A 24,229-nucleotide genomic window follows, 5' to 3' on the forward strand; every position below is an offset into this window, starting at 1 on the left:
GTACCTCCATACCATCAGCAATAAGAGGCACGAACCATTGATATATGCCACAATACCAATGAATCTCCATGAATCTCCAGGGAACTATGCTTAGTACAAAGCCCACAGCAAAAGGTAATAGACTATATGATTCCATTTACATAACACTTCTGAAATACTAAAATTTTATAAAAATGAGGACATATTAGTGATTGCCACTAATGGAGTGGATAGGATTGGAGGAAGGTGGTTATGGTGATAAAAGGGCAACATGAGAGATCCTTGTAGTGTTGGAACTGTTCAGTATCTTGACTGTGGTTAATTAGTGAGCATATTCAGATGATAAATAGTGTATTACATAACACACACACAAATGAATACAAATAAAATTGAGGCAATCCAAATAAGATTAGCGGATCATACCAATATCAATATCCTGGTCGTGAAATTATACTAGAGTTAACAAAATATTACCATAGGGGGACACTGGACAGAGTGTATAAGAGGTATTTCTGCATTATTTCTTTAAGCTGGATGTGAATCTATAATTACCTCAATAAAAATTTATTTTAAAATATCCTAAGTACTAAGAGGACAGTTAAATAAATTATGATAAATCCATAGAATGGAATACTATACAAGTCCTTTAAAAAATGGGTACATTTACTGTACTCCTGTGGAAAGGTAGCCAAGAAGAAATAATTGAACAAAGGTAAGTGGCTGAAAACTACAGAGAATAACATCTCTTTTGCATAACTACATGCACGTACACACTCTTTTTTTTAGACAGAAACTTTCTGGAAGAAATTGGGGAACTTTTAATTTTCATTTCATACCTTTATGTTGAGTGATTTCTTTTTATCATGAATATGTATTACTTTTATAACTTTAAAAACTAATTTTAAGATATTCAATTTTACTCATAACCTCCCTCTTCCAAAAGGAAACAAAACAAAACCAGAACCAGTGCAAAATGCTACCCGTAATCAAACAATTAAAATGCGATTCAAAAGCTTTGCTAGGTGGAAAATTAGATTTTTTTAAAAACATGGTTATAAAGCAGAATGTACAGGTTCACAAAACTTTCTATAGAAAGAAAGGCAGGAGAATAGGGTAAAGGAAAGAGACATTTTCATTATATGTCCCTCTCTGCTCATCTACTGGCTCTTTAGATGAGCCCTGCCCAATTACATATTTGAGCAACATATTTGATTTTAAATTTTGTAGTAGCAAATTTTTAAAATGTAAAGAGAAACAGGTGAAATTTTAATAATATATTTAATTCAATCCAATATATCCAAAATATTATTTCAACATATAATCAATAGAAAATTATTAATTATAAGGCCAATGTAATTACAAAGTTTACACTTTTGTTTTGTAAAATAATTCTTCAAAATCCGATGTGTATTTTACACCTACAGCACATTTCATTTCGCACTCGCTGCATTTAAGCCCTCAATAGCCACCTGTAGCCGGTGGTTACAGGATAGGACAGGGCAGCCCGAGATGGATCCCATTGCAAACAGGCTACAGTAAACTACTTCAAGTTGACGATACATCACTTGGAGCTGGCTAAAGCTGCCAAAAATGGGAAATTTTAAGGAACTCCACCCTTCAACTGTAGTTCTTCAAGTTCTGAATGAACTACCAAAAATCTTCAAAACTGAAAGGAGCCTCTCGCTCCACAGACTCGCTCATCCACCCCCTGGGCGCGCGGTCCCCCCTTCGCCCTAAAGCCTGGCCGCCGCGGAGAGGAGCCCGGCTCCGCCTGCGCTCCCGCACCTCTCTGCCTCGCTTCCCGCTACACCAACCCCGGCCTAGAGGGGTCTCGGCTCACCCAGCCGCAGCTAAACCTTCGGCTTTGTTGGAAAACAGCGCCCGGAGCCTCCAAACAAAGAGTAACCACGGCAACTGCCAATCCCAAGGAAGATGGACCTTACCGGTGCCCCAGTAGGACAAACTATCTCTACTCGAAACCAGAACGAACGCTTTATCTCAGGAGCTGGATAAGGAATTTAAAATTTCTTTCAGGTACGTTTTAATATTTAAATAATTTTGGAAAGTATTTAGTAAAAAAGGACACTTTGTTACAATTACCCAAGTAGAGGTAGCCTGACCTTTAAATTGTTTCTGACCTATCTATATTTATTATGTGCATCTAGTAAAGGTTGAGTTGCCCATGTGTAAACTGTACATTCCACAAAACCTTAACCCTGAATAGTGATTTGTGGGGACTGGAAGTATGAAAAAAATGTCAATAAATTGTTTGCCTTCCGTGACAACAGTTTCTTTTAAAAAAGAAAAAAAATCAATCAATTATCACGCAATTATCAAAATCAGTTATGAAAAACTTCTAAGTGAATGGATGTGTGGGGTGAGAAATTTGAAAAATTATTTTCTGTAATATGTTTTACTGTAAAATATTGACGGTGACACACACTGTTTTAATATAAAACTTGACGTTTAAGTATATATCATAATATTTAATGTTAACTTAAAAATTCATCAAAGTTTCTTTTCTTGGTGTATAGTGTACAAAATGTAAAATTTCATTTTAATTAATAACAGATATCCCTGATTTTAATTTTTTTGAAGTTTGCAAATGAAGCATTAAATTCCAAGGGGAAGTAGTTAAGCATAATTGTAAAAGATATCTGATATACAATAAGCTAAAAGCAAACAATTTCATTGAGCCTTTGAAAGAAAATAGAATATATTTCCCTGGTAACAACTGAATAATAAAATGTATTGTGTCAACTTAAGAATTAATAATATAGAGTGAGAAACCAGTAGACTTTTGATATTAAAAAAACACATTAGTTCCTCGTTCAAGAAAGATAATGATTTTCAAAAATAAACTACTTCTGGTTTCAGAATTAAATTTTGGGTATTTTCATTATTAAAGTCCATGCTCAAGTAACATTTTTTCTTTTTTTAGTTTAGTTTTGTTGCTGATTTATAAACTACCAAACTCTTCATTTAAAATGCTCAGACTAACATTATGTTGAAATTCACATTAAAAAAATCTTAAAATTTTGTTTGTAATTATGAAATTATTCATACTTTTCCCAAAGAATATCAAGTCCATTTTTAATAAATTAATTTCTAAAACTAATTTTAAACAACTAATTTGAAGATATTGTCTGAATTGCTTTCCTTCTTAATGCTTACCTTTGTCAAACAAATTGATAGCAAAAAAGAAAAACATTGGGAGTTCTTCTGAAGATAAATTAATCCATGGTGCATGTCTCTACAACTCATACTTTCAAGTTACTTATTAAAAAGAAAAAAAACCTACTCAGGTTAAAGGATTATGGACAAAGTAACATAATCCACTTTCGGCTATAATTTCTATGAGGAGTGCAATTAAAGAGATTTTTGCTAAACGCTGCCTAGTTAAACAATAGTTTCAAGTTGACCTGATTTACAATCTATGACTATTTGCAAATTCTTGGCAAAGCACACATGATCCCTCACAATCTTTACTGAGTCTACTTCTCCAGCCTTATCTTTCATCTCCTGCCACTCTACCCACGCCCTTGTGCACTTCACTCTAAAGCCTGTGAACACAGTGTTCCATCTGCCTTGAAAATTCCTGCCTCTATCCTGTGTTTGCCTGACTGGGACCCTCTTAATCATCCTTCAAAGATTATCTCAAATTCATTGCCTTTCTGAAACTTCCCAGCTCCGTTATTCCCAGTCCCTACAGGCCCAACACAGTTCAGAGTTGGCCACAGGCTTTAATACTTGATTCCCTAATATTTTGTCTTATTTATTCATTTTTTTCTGTTCCCATCTCCTGGCACTGAGAAGGAACTTAAGAACAGTAATTAGAGTATTATTTAACTAGTGAAAAATGACACCTATTAATAGGTGAATTATTGTAAATTGTCCTTCCCTATAGCGTTTATACTATTAAAAATATCTCTGCTGTTGGACCATTTATTAACTAATCAGGAAATGAACCAAAGAAATACCATACCAGGACCTTATTTGAGTTAGTTAAAAAAATTCTTTGTCTATAGCAAAATAAAATACAAGTCTACCACACCACAAATATTTACTTAGGAACTGCACGAACTTGCATATCTTTGCGTAAGCAAATCTTCATTTTTATCGATGTTGTTTTTAGAATGTGGGGCTTGTGGCTGAAAAGATCACACGTGATCATCTCTCACCATTCTATGCAAACGTGGCTCTGGGCTTCCTTGGCTAGTTGCTAAGACACCTTGTTTGTTGTGTTCTAACTCTTTAACTTGAACTGCTTGCTATGGTCTGAATGTTTGTATCCCCTCAAAATTCACATTTTGAAGTCCTTACACCCAATATGATGGTGTTAGAAGATGGTACCTTTAAAAAGAGGTGATTAGTTTATGAGGGTGTATCCCTCATGAATAGGATTAGTGCTCTTAGGAAGAGATCCCACAGAGCTCCCTTTTGCCATGTGAGGATAAAAGAAGTCTGAAACTTTGCATCTTTATCTCAAACTTCCAGCTTCCAGAAATGTGAGAAATAAATTTATGTTGTTTATAGACTACCTAATCTGTGGTATTTTGTTATAGCAGCCCAAATGGACTAAAACCCTACTGTTCTGAAGTTACCATGAACATCCTCCTTAACCAAGTCAGCTGAATTTGAGAGTACAGAATTCTCTCTTTTTGACATCTTTCTCATGTAACATTATTTTAGAAATTTCTTCCTCGATTGGTTTCCGTGAGATCATACTTTGCTTATTTTCTCGTTTCTTAAAGTCTGCTTTTAAAAAAATCCAAATTCCTAATTATATCATTCTCTACAATCAAACCTCTGCTCATTTTTATCTATAGTTAATCCCTCATCTCTTTCATTTATTCCCAAGATATCAGCTCTCTATGGATGACTCCCAGTTCTGCATAGCTTATGCTCTCCACTTACCTGAAATCCATTTCCAGTGCTTAACCACAAGGGTATCTTTTACCAATTCAAACCCAATTATTAAATATTAAATTTATGGAATTTATGAAATTTTTTCAAACAATTCTAGTGATTCTCATTATTCTTTTATTTTCCCATCATAAAAAATCTTTCTGATCATCTTTGATTCCTTCTTGCTTGTAGTAAAGCATATTGAAATGTATCAAAACCCTCTTTTTCTCCCTCTAATTATCTTTTTACTGCCCTTTCCTATCTATCGGTCATTTTGTCTGGCTTTTCCCACCCTAAATCATTTATTTCCTTCATCTTGGGCACATAGTTACCTCTGCCTCCAACTGAGAATTGCCATGTGATTAATTGCTATGTGCCAATGGAATATGAGCAGAAGAGAAGTATGCAACTTCCACCTCACTTGCTTAAAAGATGCTCACCTGAGTTTACTCATCCTCTTCCTTTCTGCTGACTGTAAAGGATTACACCTTGAGCAAATTTGGGAGCCATATATTGAACAGGCTGGAGCAAGTCCCATGTTCCTAAGATGATTTCCCAGTAGAGAACCCATTACCCATCTTGGACTGAGAGAGAATAAACTTCAGTTTAGTTTCGTATTTGGGTCCTTTGATAAAACATTTTAGCCTTGACTCAACCCTGCTAATTGTTATCAAATCAACAGTCAAGCCTCTGCCTTCAACATTTCACACCAGAATCACTGCAGAAATCTCATTCATTAGTCTTCTTTCTCTTTCTCATTTATAGAGAAACAGAGGCTAGGTCTTTGGGTTTAACTTCTCATTCAGACTGTAGGAGAGGATCACAGCTTTCTCATATGCTGCAGTAAATAGAATTGAAGCCAAAATGTAGATCTACAACATCTTGGAAAGAAACTGAAATAAAAATCAAGCAGTCTTTCCAACTGAGTGTCCCATCCAAATAATCCAGGAACTGGAGGAATCCAGGAATAAGACTAGAGGACAGAAACTGAAGAAACCAAATGATAGCGGGAGAGTTTGAGGCAGAGGGTGGAAGATAAAGCCTGGAGAGACTCCTGAAGCTGGGAAGAAGTCCCTTGGAAATTTTTAGGAGGAATATGGCCTTGGATTGAAGTAGGGAGGGAAGTGCATGGATGCTAACCTAGACATCTCTTACTTATCCACTTTCTAAGGCATCTTTCAGTTCAACAAATGGATTGGTTTCTTCCTAACTAGGGGCAAACAGCTTCAAGTTAGTCTTACTAACTCTGCTTTTGTTACTGAACCAAACTTGGGTCTGCTCGCCCACACGCAGTAAAGCCAATCTACTGACACCAGGTTGTGCTGAAGGAAAGTAGGGCATTCATTGCAAGGTGCCAAGCAAGGAGAACAGGCAGCTCCTGCTCAAAAGACCCGAAGTCCCCCATGGCTTTCAGGGAAGAGATTTTAAAGGCAGTATGAGGGAGACGGTTGCAGGGTGCGTAATCAGCTCGTGCACAGTTCTCTGCTCGGTTGGCATCAAGGTGAAGTTTCAAGTATCATCAACCTTCTGGTTTCAACCAGTCTAGGGTCTATGTTCTTATGTCAGCAGTTTTCATCTGGTGGGGGTCTGCTTCCTATAAGAACAACTTATGAATGTGTGTCAGGCCTTTATCAGTGTCTTTCAGGGAACTGGGAGTTGGGTGATTCTGCTATGTAGCAGATTTATAGTCTTAATTGTTACCAGTTCCCCAGCCCAACAGCTCTTCTTTGTTTCTACATCTTCACATTTCCCAAGCACTAACTCTTGAGTCAGCCTTCTGAGACTCAAGGGAGGCCTGGGAGGCTAAAGCAAAAGCCTTTTACTTCAAAGGACAGGGACATCGGGGCTTGTATACTGTTTCACTTTCACCAGGTCAATTATGTACTGCATGTATTGAAACATTGTAAACTACGATACTTTTAAAAATACTGAGCCAGTTAGAATTGAAACAACCAAGGAAAAAAGAAAACCCAGAAACATACCCAAGAAAATGTAAAACCTCCATATCTAATAGACCAAGCACCAAAACCGATAAGTATTGATTTTTACATAAATGTTTTAGGAAAATTGGCTATCTGGAAAATAATTTTTATTTAAAACCACCTTAAATTAGTTCCCTTCCTTACACTGTATACCAAAGTAAATTGTAAGCTCATTGAATAATTTAATTCACCTATTCATTGATTCATTCATTCAATAAATATCTATTGCTCTTGTACCCACCATGTGCTAGACTCGGGGTTGTAATGGTATACAAGATCTACTCTCTCCACTTAAAGACCTCAGAGTCTACATGGGAAGGAAGACAAGTAAAGATGAAAATAGGCAACAAATAGAGATTAGGGAAAGCCTTCCAAGGCTAGACCTCAGTGAAGAGTTAACATTGTTCTGGGAAAGAGGAGGACAGTCAGATGTAAAGGAAAGGTTTCTAGCAAGGAGAACAAGGTGTGTTATGACTGGAAACAAAATATTTCATTTTCTGAAAACTGCAAGGAGTTCAGTAAGGCAGCTATTGACATGTTCTACAAATGCCCTCTTGGTCTCGACTGCCTGGCCAAAAAATGCAGATAAAGAAAGACAGGTACCGTTTCAAGACATCTTCAATATTTCCTTATATTCAGGAGAGCAAAGGGGAATGTTATACTGACCGCTGGTATGAGAACAAAAATATGCAAATAAAGGAGGTAAGTAGGCAGAATTATTTAAAGTTATTACTGTGGTGAGTGTTTATTGTAAAAGTTGTGTTTATCTTTTCAGAATCATCAGTATATGGGGAGAAAAAGAATGTTAAGGAAAAACAAAACATTAATTTTTAAATACTTTCTTAACCTCATTAATGGAGCTTTCTTGGTAAGTATCTTCATAATTATTTAGTAAAGAAAATGTGCATTTATATTGGCAATTAGTTCAAAAATAAGTATTGGCTATCTTTTTTGTAGGCTCTTGGACTTTTACTCATGGGATTTGGTGCATGGCTTTTATTAGATAGAAATAATTTTTTCACAGCTTTGGGTATGTATCTATTTTCCTTTTTCTAAATCAAACAAAGAATTCAGTGTTAAACAATTTCATACATGATTTATTCAGCAGGTGGCAGTATTTCTCTAAAATTCATTAAGTACTGTCCAATTTTTCCTCAGGAAGTCTTTGCCAATTGTTCTAAAAGCACCTTATTAAATAATAAGACTTAAATCCAAGACCATAAAGGAGAGGGAATTTTGAGAGAGAGATCTAGGAACTTTGGGCAAGAGAGATGAGAGAAATGGAAGATTGTGGTTATTCTGCTGACTCTGGGCTTTTACAGATCTATAGACTTGAAAGGATAATGGAGATCAAAATAGCTTCACTGCCCAAGTTAAATTATCTCTTTTAAAACTCAGTCATCATATCCTGTCACCATCACATGCTTAGAAATAAAATAAAATATTCCCTATGGAAACAACTTAAATGTACATCAGTGGATGAATGGATAAAGAGATTTTATATATATATAGATATAGATATAGATATAGATATAAATATAGACATATAAATATATCTATCTATATATAGATATCATATCGTTAGGCACTATCCCATGAGCTGAGGATACAGAAGTGTACAAGAAAGATAAAGGGCCTGTCCTCATGGAGCGTAATTCCAGTGAGGGAGACTAGAAAACAGCACATAGAATGTTCATAATTTGACCCCTGCAAACCTTCCCAGTCTCACCTGCCTGAAACTGTAAATGCCAGCAAGGCTGAGTTTCCTACACACACTGCACCATTCTGTGTCTTAGAATGCTTCCACCATTCCAACCTAGAGACTTCCAATTATAATTTAAAGCCTAAACCCAGGTGTTACCTTCTCCAGTAATCTTGCATATCTTCACCTTCTCCCCCTACTAGATTAGATGTTCTTATACCCAGTGGTGTGCTGGTAAATGTCCTGGGATGGAGTCTCAGTTTATGGTATTTGCTGATTTCTGTGGTTTAAATAATCCCTTGATGGCCAAGTTCAAGGTGCCAGTGTGGACTGAGTTGGTTTACAGATTTTGTGAATATTTAACAGTTGGCTTTTATGTGCCAGAACAATCTGGTTCCAGCACACCACTGCCCATTGCCACTACTCTTCTCCCATAAAACCTAGGGCATATTTAATTTATTTATCTCCCTTTAAAAACAAATTGTTAAGCACTACATCTGTGCCATAGCACTAAGCATTTAACAGTTAGCCTGTTGACTATATAAATATATAGTCTCTAGCACAGACAGCTCAGTCTAGATGGGGAGAGAATAAAATACAGTTTTAAGGGGGCCAAATTAGCAATAAACTCAGGGTTTCATACATGGGAAACTTAACCCACATGTGTTAAGTACTCAGAATATTTTTGATGAATCAATGAATGAATATAAAAATGTTTACAGGTACATTAGACATAGAAGAATTCACCCTAGAAAAAGTCATATTCTTTTATAGAAGACAATAAAGATAAGGTAAAGTTAAAGGGATCTTCTGAGATTGAAGAAATTCTCTATCATGTCATTAAAGGAAGAAAAGTTAAGAGCAAGTAAGAGGTGCTAGAATGAGGTTAAAAAAGAGAGAAAGAGAATCCTAGTGGTTTGTTAACAGCTGCCTAGGAAACCTTGGGTTGCTGCATTTATTATTAAATAGAAAACAAATATCACTTAATAATAGCTGTTTTGTGGATTCCACAGATGAAAATAATCACTTGATAGTATATATTTTGATTGGAACTGGTTCTGCTACTGTTGTTCTTGGTCTCTTCGGTTATTTGGGAATTCACAATGAAATCAGATGGCTTCTAATTCTGGTACGTATTTCATTTCAATAGCCTGAATCTGTATCTCTGATTTTCAGTGTTTGAGTCACACACGTGAGCAAGAATGATTTACGTCACTGTAACACTGCAGTACAATGTGCTCTTGGGAGTAAGGCCATGAAGTGCCCCCTCCCAAGAATCTTTTCTAGGTAGAATTTTCTTCGTGCGTTTCCCATGGACTAAATCTGGACCTCAACACTTACACACTTAGATATTAATTTTGAACACAGAGTCAATAGGAATCCATCTCCTAGGCTGAACTACAATTAACCAAACTTAAATCTGAAGCCTAAAATCAGAATACAGTATGTTAAAGGCAACGAACAATGAAGTTTAGCAGGGAAAAGGAAACATGGCCTGTAGTCGGCACATTTTCTCCCTGTGGGTGTGCCATGTGGGAAGCTAACTTGTAACTGAGATCACAATTTATAATTTAACAAAAAGAAATACAACTGCTGAGAGGGCCAGACTCTGGCATCTGGCTAGCACACTATCTCTCCGCAGGCATATAACATGAAAAGGTAAATTATAATGAACATGAGCCATTTACCATACGTGGAACAGGTATGGATCACAATCAGTGGATTCAGGTAAAATATAGCTTTTAACCTTTTCTTAAAATCAGATGAGTTTTAATTCACAGGCACTTTCCTGTGAAGCAGATAGGAAATTCAAATGTATCCAACTGTGCCCCTCTTGTCAGGAAGAATGCAGACATAATTAGCTTTTATGTAGTGCTGAAAGTCTGGGTGGTCACTTTGGATTCCGTTTATCAGTCTACACCAGTTACCACGAAAGAACTCACTTTCCCAGCTGATGTGGTCCCTTCAGGACTACATATTCTGCTGTTTGAATGGCCTAGGACAGCAAAGGCAGCGCTGTTCTTCATCCAGTATATACCAGTACAGGCATATCGGTGAAATTCTTTTGTGAAGGATTGGTATGTAACCATTACCTCAGTTCCTTTCCTGCAGTTCCCCTTCCCTGAGACCTAAGACATTCTACCCTGCCAAGGACACAACAATTAAAGGAGTCATGCCTGACAGAGGAATTAGTTACTGCCTATTGTTAATAATTGCTGCCTATTATTATCTGAATATTACCCATGGTAGAGGCATTTTAGGCAACACTGGAAACCACACCTTCATTTCCCTCTGGGTCTTGCCTCCTTACCACGGCAATTCCAGGAAGCCAAGTGCTAGCCCCCATTGCTTTGAGAATCTGCAGACTCTAGGATCAGTCTCACAATCTTTTTAGTCTAAAAAAGACCTCACTCTCTCTTCTTACTCTCCTCAAAGGCACACCCTCTATTCTCAAATTTTATCTTTCTCTTCTCCCAGGGCCTATAACATAATTTTCTCATGGGGGCTTCTGATTTTGGATATGGAAACCAGGACAGAAATGATTTGCAGGAAAATTTTAATTTTCTCCTTGCCACAAATTCCCATTTAGATAAAGGAGACAGAGAGCCTGCTATTAATATAATGTTGTGGTTTGAGGATGGGAAAGGAAGAGGGCAACTAGAGGGAGAAAAACGTAAACATCTTATAAATTTCTGCCTCATGTAATTCAAGTATTAATGGACTGTGACTAAGAAAGCCTGACAGACCCCATCATAAGGAATATACATGCTACCAGGACCTGATAGCTTAGATCCTGAAGCCAAGATACCATTCTCTCTTCCGGACGGTCCATGGAAGAGTATTGCAACATTTTGTAATCACGACACTTTTGCTATTCTCCTCTGAATTTAGCAATACTTTTTTGATGGACACACTTTTTCTTTAACCATGTTAATTCACATAGTCAAGCTATGGGCAAATCTTATATAGGCCTAAACACTATTCTCTGGCTTAAAGGTGATTTTGCATGCTCCTACTCTAATCAATAGATATTACTTTTGCATTTTAACTCCTTGGGACAATTTCACTTTCCTGTTAAAAGTTCTCCAGCAGTCTCTCACTGTGCTCTCTAAGTGCTAATAACATACAAATACACTGAATATTTCTTCTGTAGATATCTAACTGCTGTTAAAAAGTAATTTTCAAAGGTAAAATCATGAATCACCTATATGAAAATGAGCATGTATCAGAGACTTTATTTATATAATTAGTTAATAGAGGAACCAGTAAGAAGTAACAACCAGTCTAAATAAGAATTAAGCTTGTGGAGATTTATATTCTCTATAGACTATTAATTTGCATTTTCATGAATAGTAATCATTTGCATTGCTATGGAAACTTTTGTATTACTATCAGAGTTGTATAAGTTAACTCTTTACAGAGTTGAATAATAGTTTAGTCAAAGGTAATATTTCATACTCCCATTGAATCAGAAACCTGGGAAGGTCCACAGACAATAACCAGCGTGCCATTGAAAAGAAACCCAGTGACTTTTTAAAACAATTGTTTTGCGCAGTTTTCCCTGTCTCTACCTGTCTTCACTACTATCCATTGTCAATGAAGATTAAGTAAGGTGTTGTGTGTAGAAGTATTAAAAATCTAAATTTCTAAAGGGATCTAAAGACCATATTTTTGTCTCTGAAAATAAGAAATATATTTGTCAAGTAAGCAATTTTAATGGACTATTTTAAAGTATTAAATGTTTAAAATAGGTGAAACTAAGAATACTAACAGTAAATCATCCTTACTTATATTGATATTTTAGTTAGTAAAATATTCAGACTGCTAACTTTTAAAATTATTTTGAATTCTAGATAATATGTATCACTGTTCATTGCTATGATGAAGAAGATTGCAGTGGCCATAAGTTTAAAAAAAAGAAAATAGTCAAATAATGTGAAAATCATTTTGTTTGGCTTTGGATAGAAGTATTTTCAGTTTTCAAAGAAATAGTCCAAATGTGCATACAGATTAACTTTACTATTGCTGTTGCTTTTGTTACTTTCTCATTATTTTTATTGTTGTTGCTGTTGTTACTTTGTGCATGATGGAATAGTTTACATGGTAGGTCACAATTTAGTGGGTTCTCCACTGGTAGCAGAATGGTGTAAGTGGAGGTCTAGATATTTAAGTTCCCCTCTATGACAGTTTTAGATCTGAATGAAGAAGGTATCATCATCAACTCCATTAGACCAAGTAGTCTGTTAGGGTTCTCATGAAGCACTATCACTTCTTTCTATCTTACTCTTATACAAATGTTCACTGATTTTTTTTCTTTGCCTTTTGTTTCAATAATTTCACTCGTGTATGAGAACAGGAAACTTCAGCAATACCTATGTATTTTAAGACTGTACATTTCATGTGATGTGCATTTTCCCATCCTTGTAGCATCTAAAAATATATTAGGAGCATAGTTCTCATTTCTATGTTTCTTTTGTTTTAGTATGCAGCACTGTTAATGTGGGTCTTTGGTGTTCAAGTTGTACTTTCAGCACTCATCTTCACAAAGAAAGAGGAGGTATGGAAACATCATCCTTTTATTTGAAAAATAAAGAAAAGTAGATACTTTAGATTATTGAGACCTAAACCTATATTAAAAGCTAAAGGTAAATGTCTTTGGGGGAAAAAAAGGATTCAATGGAAGTACTAGAATTCCATATAGGAAGGGGACAGGGGTCAGATTGGAATGTTGGGCTAGGAGAACTTGTCTTTAACTCTGTCTGCAGAAGATTGAGAATGTTGTAAATAACAAAGAATGTAGGGGAAGAGGAGATGATGCTTATTGTGGGATATCCAAAATTGGCCCCCCAGCCAACCCTGGCTGCCACTACTGACTCCATCACTGTACTATATTCTATTTTTGTAAAGAAATACCTTTAGATTTGTACTAATTTCAAATTTAGCAATTTCATTTAAATAAGATTATTGAATAATTCATATATTTTGTACAGGTATGGTCATGAGTGATACAATTAAGTTAACTAGAACAAGATTTATATTTTTCAAGTCAAGTTCAAAAAAGCACATAATAAATTACCTGAAAAAACTTTTTGGTAGCAAAACTTACCTATTACAGCCTACAGACTTTCAATTCTTTAAGAAATTTCAGTGTTTCAGTGCAGTCAAGGTCTGACTTTGTCTCATGGGAGACTCTCCTGTAGCAATAAGAGCATGGACTTGAAGTCATACAGATCGGCACGTGACTAGATAACAGCAAGCCATTTAACATCCCTGAACCTATGTCTTCATCTACCTACCTTATAGAGTTATCATAAACTGAAAATTATAAAGTTCCTGTTATAGAGTAGCTATTTGAGAGCTCTCTGCCTTCCCTTAATTGATTTTGAAGGAGAACCTGATTAATTTCTAGGCTTCCTAGCCTTCAGATTCTTTCTATATATCAACTCCTAATTAATAGCCAAACCTCGACAAAATCTTTCCTATACAACACCGTTGCCCTCCAACTTCATTTGCTCTCTTGTGCTTGGCATCTATCCTGGACATCTAATTATCTAGGGCCTGTTGTTAATGGTTTGGCATTTGGAGCTAAAATTTCTTCTTTCCATATCCAAAATGTGTGTGTGTGTGTGTGTGTGTGTATGCACACACTCAAGTGAGCCCTATAAAGCGGTTTTGATGGTAAAGCACCAGATCCCAACCCATCAGCCTCTAACTTTTGGACCTGGTGATGGAATCTGAATATCACACTTAAGGACCCTTAACACATGAATATAGTTAATCAGTGTCACCCATATTTATTTATTATTCACATACTCCTCTCTACCTATTTTAAGAATAATAAGAACTATCATTTAATAATAACTACCATGTGCCAGAGACTGTGATAAGTACTTTATTAGCACTATATTATTGATCCTCACAACAACTCCTAGAGATGCATTGTAAATCCTTCTTTCTAGGACAGGAAACTGAGGCTTTGAAAGGAGAAAATACATGCTAAAATATATCATAGCCAAATGAAGGAGTCTGCACTCTAACACTTATTAACTGATCCCAGAAATGACAGCTTTGTTTACATCACTTGCTTTCTACATTCAAACTGGACTGAGCTCTCATGAGCCTCTAAATAGTTTATGTCATTTACAGTGCCTAACTCAGTGTTGGAGATGCACTAGGTCTTCATGGGTTGTTTGTCAAATTGAATATGTGTGAGGGAATTTTATTTATATAGTAGTCACCTAGATTATAAATGAAAATCATTTTTACTCTTATGTACTAAGGTGTGATTCATATGCACTCTGAATCTCCCAAGTAATGCTTTAGAAGGTAAGTAAGGACATAAGTCTGCTCCCTCTCCACAACAATATAAAATGGAAAAACATCATTTTCTAATCTAAATAAAAATTAACCTAGGGAATATGTTAAATTGATCACTTATAGATCTAAATAACATGTTATTTTATTCCAATCTTCTTAAATGTATTAAAGCATAGATATGTAAATGGGTAAAAGTTTAACTTGTACAGATGTCTTAAATATTGTAGTATTCCCAGCAGTTATTTAGTTTTCATTATTAAAGAACAGCATATTACAATGAGAAATTATTAGACTAGAATCCAAATGAATTATATTTACAAGTCTCAGCTCCTCTTCTTTATTCATGTAAACAAAGCAAATAATCATATTCTCTGAGTATCTATATCCTTCTTCATAAGATACAAAAAATATCTGGCCTTTCTACGATTTTTGGGGGGGCCGCACCATGCAGCATGCGGGATCCTAGTTCCCTGACCAGGGATCAAACCCTTGCCCCTGCAGTGGAAGTGCAGAGTCCTAACCACTAGACCTCCAGGGAAGTCCCTGGCCTTTCTACCTTTTGCTATTTTACAGGACCAAGTTAGGAATTAGTTATTAAAGTCATATAAACTTCTAAATGTTTAAGAAAGTTCCTACTAAAAACTACCTCTGCAAAATCTAGATTTCAAAATAGCAGTTTTCCCCCAAACTTTCACATGATTGTTTTGGTTTTAGCATTGTGAAAAGATAATTTTTTTAATAAAAATCATAATTATTGTAAAAATATACAATAGACACAGGTCAATAATTTTATTTAACATCTTGTTTAATGCAGGAACCAGTTAAGATATAAAAACCAATTAAAAGGAGAGTCCAAAGAGAAGACACTACAAAACCAAAACAAAACAGGCTTGGAAAGGGGACAGATCAATTCCATCCCCACCAGGAAAAATTCATCTGCATTTCTCTGACAAAGAATCATTCGCCTAACTACAGTTTTCTACAACTTACAAAGTTGTAAGATAAATTAAAAACTAGGAAACGTACAGACTCGTAGAATCAGAGGACCCTGAAGGTATACTAGAGAAAGCCTAGTTTTCATTGAAAAGATCCTCAGTCATTTTTTTTTTGGCCCATTTAAAAGCCTTTCACAATTTTTCCTGAGGGTGTAAAAAGAAATGTAGAATCCTTTGACATTCAGGAGAACAGCACATAACTTTCTCCCTAATCAGAAAATAAGTCTAATGTAGTCTTCCTATAGATCACAGTGTGAAAGGCCAAAGGCCTCCATACTCACTGATTGCTAAAAATAGTTATAAGGAAGAAAAAAACACCTAGAAATAATTAGAAAACAACAAGCTGACTTTGAATACTTTTTATGAGGAACCATAAGGAAAGTTTCTATCAAATTTTCACTTTTAATAAAATTTTCAACAGGTTCACCAAATATGGCATGATAAAATTGATTCAGTCATTTCTGAGTATGGATCTAAGGACTTGCCTGAAGACATACCCAAGTGGACAATTCTAAATGCCTTGCAGAAAACAGTAAGACGAAATTAGCGTAAAACTAAAAATTAGACGCCAAAGGTGACCGCTGCTGAGAAATGGGGAGAGAAGGAAGGACAGGGGATGGGGCACAGGAATTAGAGACTCTTGTATTTCATCTAAACCAACAGGGTGGGATAGGATTGTCACAACTTACAGATCTTGAGTTTTATCTTTCTTTCGTAATGTGTATCTCCTTTTCTGGGTTAATTGACGTGCATTTTAACCTGAATTCACGTGTAAAAGTGTTGGGAGTCTACTGCCAGGTGGAATAATCTACCCTATCGCCCCCATGGGGAGATAGGGTCTAAACACAGCCCCTGCTGGCAGCATAGTATCCTGGTGGTTACCATTTGAGCCTGAACATCAGGTTTGCCAGGCAGTAACTTTGTGATACTGGATAAGAAGCCTTAACTTCACATACCATATTAACAAAATAGATAGGCAGAATGACCCCTACCTCTGGTTGTTAAGAATAAAGGAATTAATGTAGGGAATATAGAGAAAGGCTTGGATCTGGGACATAGTAAGCAACTAATACTTGTTAGCTAATGTTGTTAGCATTATTATTTTCACAGTTCAGATTTTTCTCAGCAAGGTAAGGGAGTGTGTGTAGTCAGCCAAATTGCAAATTGTTTACAAGAGTAGATCAGCATGGGGACATAGTAAGTGCTTTATACCAAAAAAAAAGCAAACATTTAATAGCACCAGGCCCTTTTACAGGTGCTTTTCATATATTAACTCATTTAGTCCTCCCAACCCAATGAGTTAAGAACTGTTATCTTCGTTTTATAGATGAAGGTCAGAGAAATTCAGTAACTTAGCCAGTGTCACTTGGCTAATAAGTGGCAATCCCAGACAATCTACCACTAGATTTTGTACTCAGCTACTACACCAGAGCCTCACAGAAGCATAGTTATTATTTTTAGTATATTTAATAACAGAAATGCTTTTTAGGAGAATTTAAGTGTATTATAAATGATTTTATTCATCTTATTTTTTTCACTGATGTATGTGATCTGAACATGTATTGCATTTTCAGATTGCATTATGACTGATAGCAGGGTATCAAACCTTAGGAAAGTTTGATACCCTAAGAAAGTAATAATAACCTTGAGTATGTATGTTAAACACATATGGCAGCACATGTTGGATAAATTATAAAGAAAACTGTTATAGTTAAGAGAAGGTGTGGCTAAGGTGATTCTCTCTTCTGTTCTGGATCTAAACATGGTTTAGTAAATCAAGTATATCTTTCATCCTGAGCTTCTATAAGGTAAATTCAGATATAACAATTTCATTCATACATAGCCCACTTATATGAGTAGAGATCTTTAGCTCTGGTTAACATCAACCATAGCAGCAACAAGGTAATGGATTAAACAAACAAAAATATACTTATTGTTTTAATTCACTACATTTGAATGGAGAATAAATTAATAAATTTATCACAAAACTACTTTAATATGCATAGGAGTCATATAATTAACTGCATTTTCAATATTTTATAGTAAAATTTATAGAATCTTTTTTCTAGTTACAGTGTTGTGGCCAAAAAAATTACACAGATTGGATGAAGAATAAGAATAAAGAAAATTCAGAACAGGTGCCATGTTCCTGCACAAATTCTACATTAAGAAAGTGGTTTTGTGATGAGCCACTGAATGCAACTTACCTAGAGGTAAATGTAAGTTAAGGCTTCTCCAAGTGTTTACGGTACCTTTTTTTTGCAAGTCATTTTAGAATTCTGAGCAATTTTTTATATTAAAAACAACATCATTCATGGTTATTAGGTTCTTAAACAACTTAACTAAAATGAAACCACAGCGAGGTGAATTGTATTATTTGTTATATAACAAATTAATTAAACTTGCTGGAGTATGTGATATAAGTTCTCCTAGAACTTGGGATACCATCAACTTTCTCCTCAACCATGCTTTGATGAAAGAGGCACTTTTGATAAATCTCTGTTGTGTAAGATTGGTAAAGGAGCTGCAATGGCAGAAGTAAAGAGGCATGAGGTTTGGCAAAAACTGAGGGAGAAAACCCCAGCAGTGATAAAAATGGTGTTTAGGTAAAGGCGGCAGAAGCAAGAGTAGAGGTTCATCTGTAGCAACTGCTATTTACAGATACAGAATATTGATAAACTAGGGATTTCCATACCAAGAACTTCTTAAATTTTTGTAGTTTATATACTGATGTTATTCTATCTTTAAGATGTATCTTTCAATAACATAATTTATTCATAGATAAATGGAGCATTATGTTTCTTAAAAGATTCTCCTATTTGGGAAGTATCACTTTAGGCAGTAGTATGCTGAATTACAGTAGCGTGTAGAAAATCAAATCCCTCTCAAAACTAAATTTCTGATTTCAACTACATGACAACATCTTAGCAACTTTATAAGTAGCAACCGAGGTGTCCTGCAATTATATGAAGATTTCTGGGCTAGTAAGTCCAGTCTCCAATTAGACATTGACTTGCTTTTTAGACTTTGGTAAATTACTAATCTCTATGTCTCTTCTTCTTTGTAATGGAATTATGTATAAAAACATTTCCATCTCCCAGTCAGCCTAAGTAAGTTCTTTTCCTTAGGGTTGTGAAAATAAAATCAACACATGGTATCATACTAATGCTTTAACATTAATTGGAATTAACTTTGGACTTTTGGCTTCAGAGGTAAGCTTTTGTTTATGTGTTTAAAGATAAAAAGTTTAAGTATAAACTATATAGGATAAACTGTAGAACAACCAGATGGAGACCTAATCAGACAAATTAATCCAATAGGAGCCAGGACACTGAGACTGTTCACACCCAGGAGAGGAATAGGTCCCAACTGGAGGTGATATCCCTAAGTCAGCCTGGGTGGAGCTTGTTAATAAGTTATCATCCTGGGAGGTGGTGATTTCATTGCTTTGTGATTTTTTTAGAAATATCAATATTTCATATCTCAGCAGTGAGAGGACCATGTTTGGCAGTCTGCAAGCTGGCAAATTTCTTAAATCTAGGCTGATGTTTGACATTAGTAAATCTATTCATTCAAATACTCATTTGTTCATTGCCTCATTCATTCATTCAATAAATTTGGAGGGGGGGGAGAACATCTACTGTGTGTCAGGTACTGTACTAGATGTTAGAGATACAATGGGAAGCAAAATCTACATATTCCTTGACCTCCAGGGTGCCAACTGCAGAATCAAGGTTCAGAAATAGTATTTCATTCTCCAGTTTCAGTGAAGACTGATGAAAGCTAGTGAAGGCTATGGATTCAAAGAAACTGTGAGAGTGGATAGATTATTACTGTGTAGACTAAAATGTTGGAATAAATATGTAACGCATGGTTTGGCCAAAATAGGATACCAAATTTAATTTTATGTTGATCCACAAAGGTACTGACCTAAAGTTCCATAAATTCTTTTCAGCTGGTAACAGTGTTAGTCTCAGGATAGTGGTAAACAAGACATTTTTATAAGCACTGATATCATTCTTTTTAAATGTTTATTCTCTATTCATGCTGAGGTATTTAAGGCAAGACTGAATGGAGGATATTATCTGTACTCCATTTTATCATCTACCCTTTGCAAACCACCTTTCATGATCCTGTAACAAAAAGAGGGAGTTTTGTAGGAGTGCTGACAAAGTTAGAAATATGATGAACACAAAACATCAGCAGTTCATCAAGGCGTCTAGCCCAATGATAGCCCATGTAATTAAAACTGAGCAGTCTATTCTTTAGCCCCCTCTATAAATGAACTTGGTGACAGCTGGGTTACCCTACAAGACTCATTCTGCAGACTTCTTATTCACAATCATATGTACATTACTCTGAAATTTTCTTATTCTCTTTGATCCCTTTTCCATTTACAGAATACATTTTGGTGATTATATAGTATTAGCTTTACAAATTATTCTTATTGATTACATTTTGATCTCTTATTGTTTCCTTTTTTTCCAGGTTTTGCAATTCTCATTAACCGTTTCCTATATCAGACACATCAAGAATAGAATATATGCAGAAAAGTGATCTTTAGATTTTAATTTGTCCAGAAGAAACCAGTTAATTCTCAAAATAATCACGTTGTATTCTTCTAGTCCAAAAAATTAAAAAGTTTTGAATTATATTCATTAAGTTTAAGATTTATTCAAGTCATTGATTATATGTAACACAGAATTATTGGATATTTTAATAAATCAGTCCATGAAATTTTTATTAATTTGGTTTTTCAAAATATCAAATTCTGGAGAGATTGTAATTGACATATATACAATATTGATACTATGTGTAAAATACATAACTAATGAGAACCTACTGTATAGCACAAGGAACTCTACTCAATGCTCTGTGGTGACCTAAATGGGAAGGAAATCCAAAAAAGAGGGGATATATGTATACATATAGCTGATTCACTTTGCTGTACAGTAGAAATTAACACAACATTGTAAAGCAACTATACTCCAATGAAAATTACTGTAAAAAAACATCAAATTCCATAGCTCAGGACTTTACCTTGACTTATTTTATGAATTCAGAGAATATCATCATATATACTAATTTCAAAATACGGTAAATCATCACATATATTTTGAGTTTCTTATGTAGAAAAAATACCTATATGATGTTCAGAAAACACTAAGTAAGCAATTATAACATGTACTTTACATTTGCAAATTTAAGGAAACAATACTGATTTATAGGAGATTTAAAAGAAAGGTTGAAAAATCTTCATGACACTACCTCCACATTGAATTAATAATTTATTTCTCTCTTCTTATAGTGCTTGCAAGTGAAAAATAAATTTAAAATTTTACAGATTTGGATATACTTTAGTGGCAATAATAAAATATTAAAATAACAATGAATTTTTAACTATAGCAAAAATAATCTATTCTAAATATTCGCTGAATTCTCATACTCATTACTTTCTCCTCATTTTTTCCCTTTTTTTATGTTTTGTTCTGTGCATGTATGCACAATTCTCTGAAGGATATAAAAATAACCTACCTGTTCTATTTTCCTAACAATGATACTGTGAGAACAGAAAAAAAAGTCCTTTGAAAAAATAAAAGCTGCTATACAGATATGAGGTATTATCATATCATTGCTGTCCTTTATAGTAAAAGGCTGCCTTGACCTTGAGGAAATGAAGAAAGAATAGATTAACTGAAGATCCTGCATAGAAGGATCTGCTCCTATAGAAGGCTCACTCTCATTTACTAATTCAATCATATCTCTTTTCCTCTGTCTATTCAGTACACTGCAGATTACAGAGACCTATGGACTTTTTTTTTTTTTAGTCAGCACAAAAGAAAGTAGAATAACCATTTTTTTATGAAGTGACCTTTAAATAGACATGCCTTCTAAATTTAAGGGAAATTCTCTTGGGATTTAAAGCTCATTTTCAAATTCCTGTTTTCTCTAAAATATGCCACAGAAACACACTGATAGCAAAAATCTCTCTCCTACTTGGGAGTTGAGAACCAACTTCTTTGTAATCAAATAAATATTTTAGATATAGTCTGATATATTTGTTTTTTGTATCAAGGAAACAAAAAAGGTCTCCAGATACTAGATTGCCTATTTTCAGTTACTACAGTTAAATCACAAAATACTGATCAAATCTATCACCTTTATGATTTTAGGAAACATTGTCTTAAAAGATGTTGCTTTACACCTTGAATAAAATAAAGACTTACTTGGTAAGACAAAGTAGATCAGGATCATATCTCTCTCAATATTTGTTTTTCATTTCTGAAATAGAAAACGTAGAAAATCAATCTGGATCAGAAGTGAAACAGTGAATTAAAATTAAGGGCAACACACAATCCTGACTTCCCCTGCAAGTTGTTATATCACTTGCAAAACACATTTAGCTTACTTCAGGCTCCCCATTTTAATTATGTTTCCAAAAATCAGGACTGTTTTGTGATGGTACTATATAAGTGAACTACTTAAAAATTCCTTTTATCTTCTTTTCTTCTTCCAGATAAAGATGCATGCATTCAGTCAACAAGCATTTATGAAGAACCTACTATGTGCCAGGGACATTACTCACTTATGAGATATGAAGATGAATAGATACATGTATAGTTCCTCTTCAGGGCTAGCTTCAGGAGCATACAACCTGTCTTTAGAAGAGCTCCACACTTGGCTTAATACTTGGCAGTTGCCATCTTGAAATTCTTAACTTTTGAACAAGGGACCTCACATTCACATTTTGCGCTGGGCTCTCTAAATTAGGTAACCAGCCCTGTCCCTGTAGTTAAACTCAGAGTCAGTCACACATCCTGATATGTGAACAAATAAATTGTGTGCATGTTATAATTTTTATGGACACCCAGAAGGAAAATGCCTAAGTTTGCTTTAGGAAATCAGAGAGCACATCAAAAAGGAGAGTCACTCATTAAACAGTTACTTATTGAGCAACTGCTACTTCTTGGGCACCGTTCTAAGTGCTAGGGAAAGAGTAGTGGATAAAACAAAACAAACAAAATATCATGAAGGTTACATCCAAGTCAGCAGAGCCAAACAACAACATATAAAGAAAATTATTATGTCAGATGGTGGGAAGTGCTATAGAGAAAAAATAAGTCAGGAAGTAGAATAAGGAGTGTTGGGGAATTATGAAGATCGCAGTTTGAAATAGGCTGTACAAAGATGGCCTCATGGAGAAAATGACTTTTGAATGAAGAACCAAAGGAAATGAGAGGATAAGGGGAAAGAGCACTTCAAGCAAGAGGAAACAGCAAGTAGGAAGGAAGAAAGGGTCTGAGACAAAAGTGACCTCTAAAGCCTTGCTCAGTACTTCACAGTGTAGGTGGCCAATAAATGTTAATGAGCTTTAACGGGTCAGCTTACTCAGGATGCCATCAGTTATAAAACCCTATTGCCGGGAATTCCTTGGCGGTCCAGTGGTTAGGACTCCGCGCTTCCACTGCAGGGGGCACGGGTTTGATCCCTGGTCAGGGAACTAAGATCCCACAAGCTGCAAGGTGTGGCAAAAAAAAAAAAAAAGACAACAACCAAAAAAACCCTGAACAAACAAAAACCCCAATTGCCCTCTGAGGTTGTCTGACTCTGTACTCTATGGTTTTGATTCCATTAGGCAATCACAAATAAAATCTGTCCAAATTTGTTTGGTAAACAATAGCTGCTAGTTCGGTTAGTCACTGCCACCCACATTTCCTTTCTCCAGGCACCTGAATGAGAGATGTTGGCAGAACAAAAACTTCTTTAAAAGGATTTCAATGAAACAAAATACAGTAGAAATAGTTAGTCCTGTTCGTTTAATGTTTGCGACATTTTAAAAATATGTGTATGCCTTTATTTTCTCTTTCTGATCTTAGGGGAATAATTCTTCAGGGACATAAGAGCCCCTGGCAAACAGAAAACACAAAAATCTAATGCATTTATTGCCATGATATAAGGCTACAAAAGAAAAAAAAAACTTTTTATTTTTTACACTACCTGTTATGTTTCATTATTTAACCTCTTTATTTTTCTTCTCTATTCCTTTTTCTTTTGAAGTCACCCATTAAATGAAAGAGGATAATGGCACATTTCCAGTAAATTTATAAATATTTGTTGAATGATAATGGGTTTTAACACTATATAAATGATAAGACCAGGGAAAGCAGAAGCTATTTCTTGACAAATCAAATTATTTTAAGATTAGCCTTTGCTAATATTCTGAATATTTGAAACAAAGTAAAAGGAAACTTTTTTTACAAGAGCATTTGTAATGTGAAAACAAAGTGTGTAATCATTGTTGAAAATTATTAAAGCTTATTATTAATTGTATTCAAGTATAGTAG

The 24,229-nt window shown here is 35.0% G+C and overlaps 2 protein-coding genes across 5 annotated transcripts in view; one reads left to right on the forward strand and one right to left on the reverse strand.

Moving 5' to 3' along the window:
• The window catches only part of LRRIQ1 (leucine rich repeats and IQ motif containing 1), a 187,279-nt gene extending 185,272 nt beyond the window's left edge, over positions 1 to 2,007 (reverse strand). The window contains exon 1 of the mRNA XM_081249779.1: positions 1,923 to 2,007. The gene's annotated coding sequence lies outside the window, so the exon portion shown is untranslated. The remainder of the gene's footprint in view (positions 1 to 1,922) is intronic.
• Positions 1,961 to 23,462, forward strand: TSPAN19 (tetraspanin 19; the record flags this gene model as incomplete). 4 transcript variants are annotated; one of them, XM_081249775.1, is made up of 9 exons in its annotated part: positions 1,961 to 2,013; positions 7,645 to 7,737; positions 7,827 to 7,899; positions 9,585 to 9,700; positions 13,055 to 13,129; positions 16,306 to 16,416; positions 17,954 to 18,097; positions 19,013 to 19,096; positions 22,402 to 23,462. In XM_081249775.1, the coding sequence occupies exons 2-9, from the start codon at positions 7,657 to 7,659 to the stop codon at positions 22,474 to 22,476; spliced, it is 759 nt and encodes a 252-aa protein (XP_081105901.1). In that variant the 5' UTR covers positions 1,961 to 2,013; positions 7,645 to 7,656. The 4 variants fall into 4 exon arrangements, with proteins under 4 accessions (XP_081105901.1, XP_081105902.1, XP_081105903.1 ...); XM_081249776.1 differs by lacking the exon at positions 22,402 to 23,462 and adding an exon at positions 20,373 to 20,441; XM_081249777.1 differs by lacking the exon at positions 19,013 to 19,096.
• Between the last annotated feature and the right edge of the window lie 767 nt (positions 23,463 to 24,229).

The sequence above is a fragment of the Mesoplodon bidens genome, assembly GCF_964165515.1.
Source record: "Mesoplodon bidens genome assembly, chromosome: 11".
Lineage (NCBI taxonomy): Eukaryota > Metazoa > Chordata > Mammalia > Artiodactyla > Ziphiidae > Mesoplodon > Mesoplodon bidens.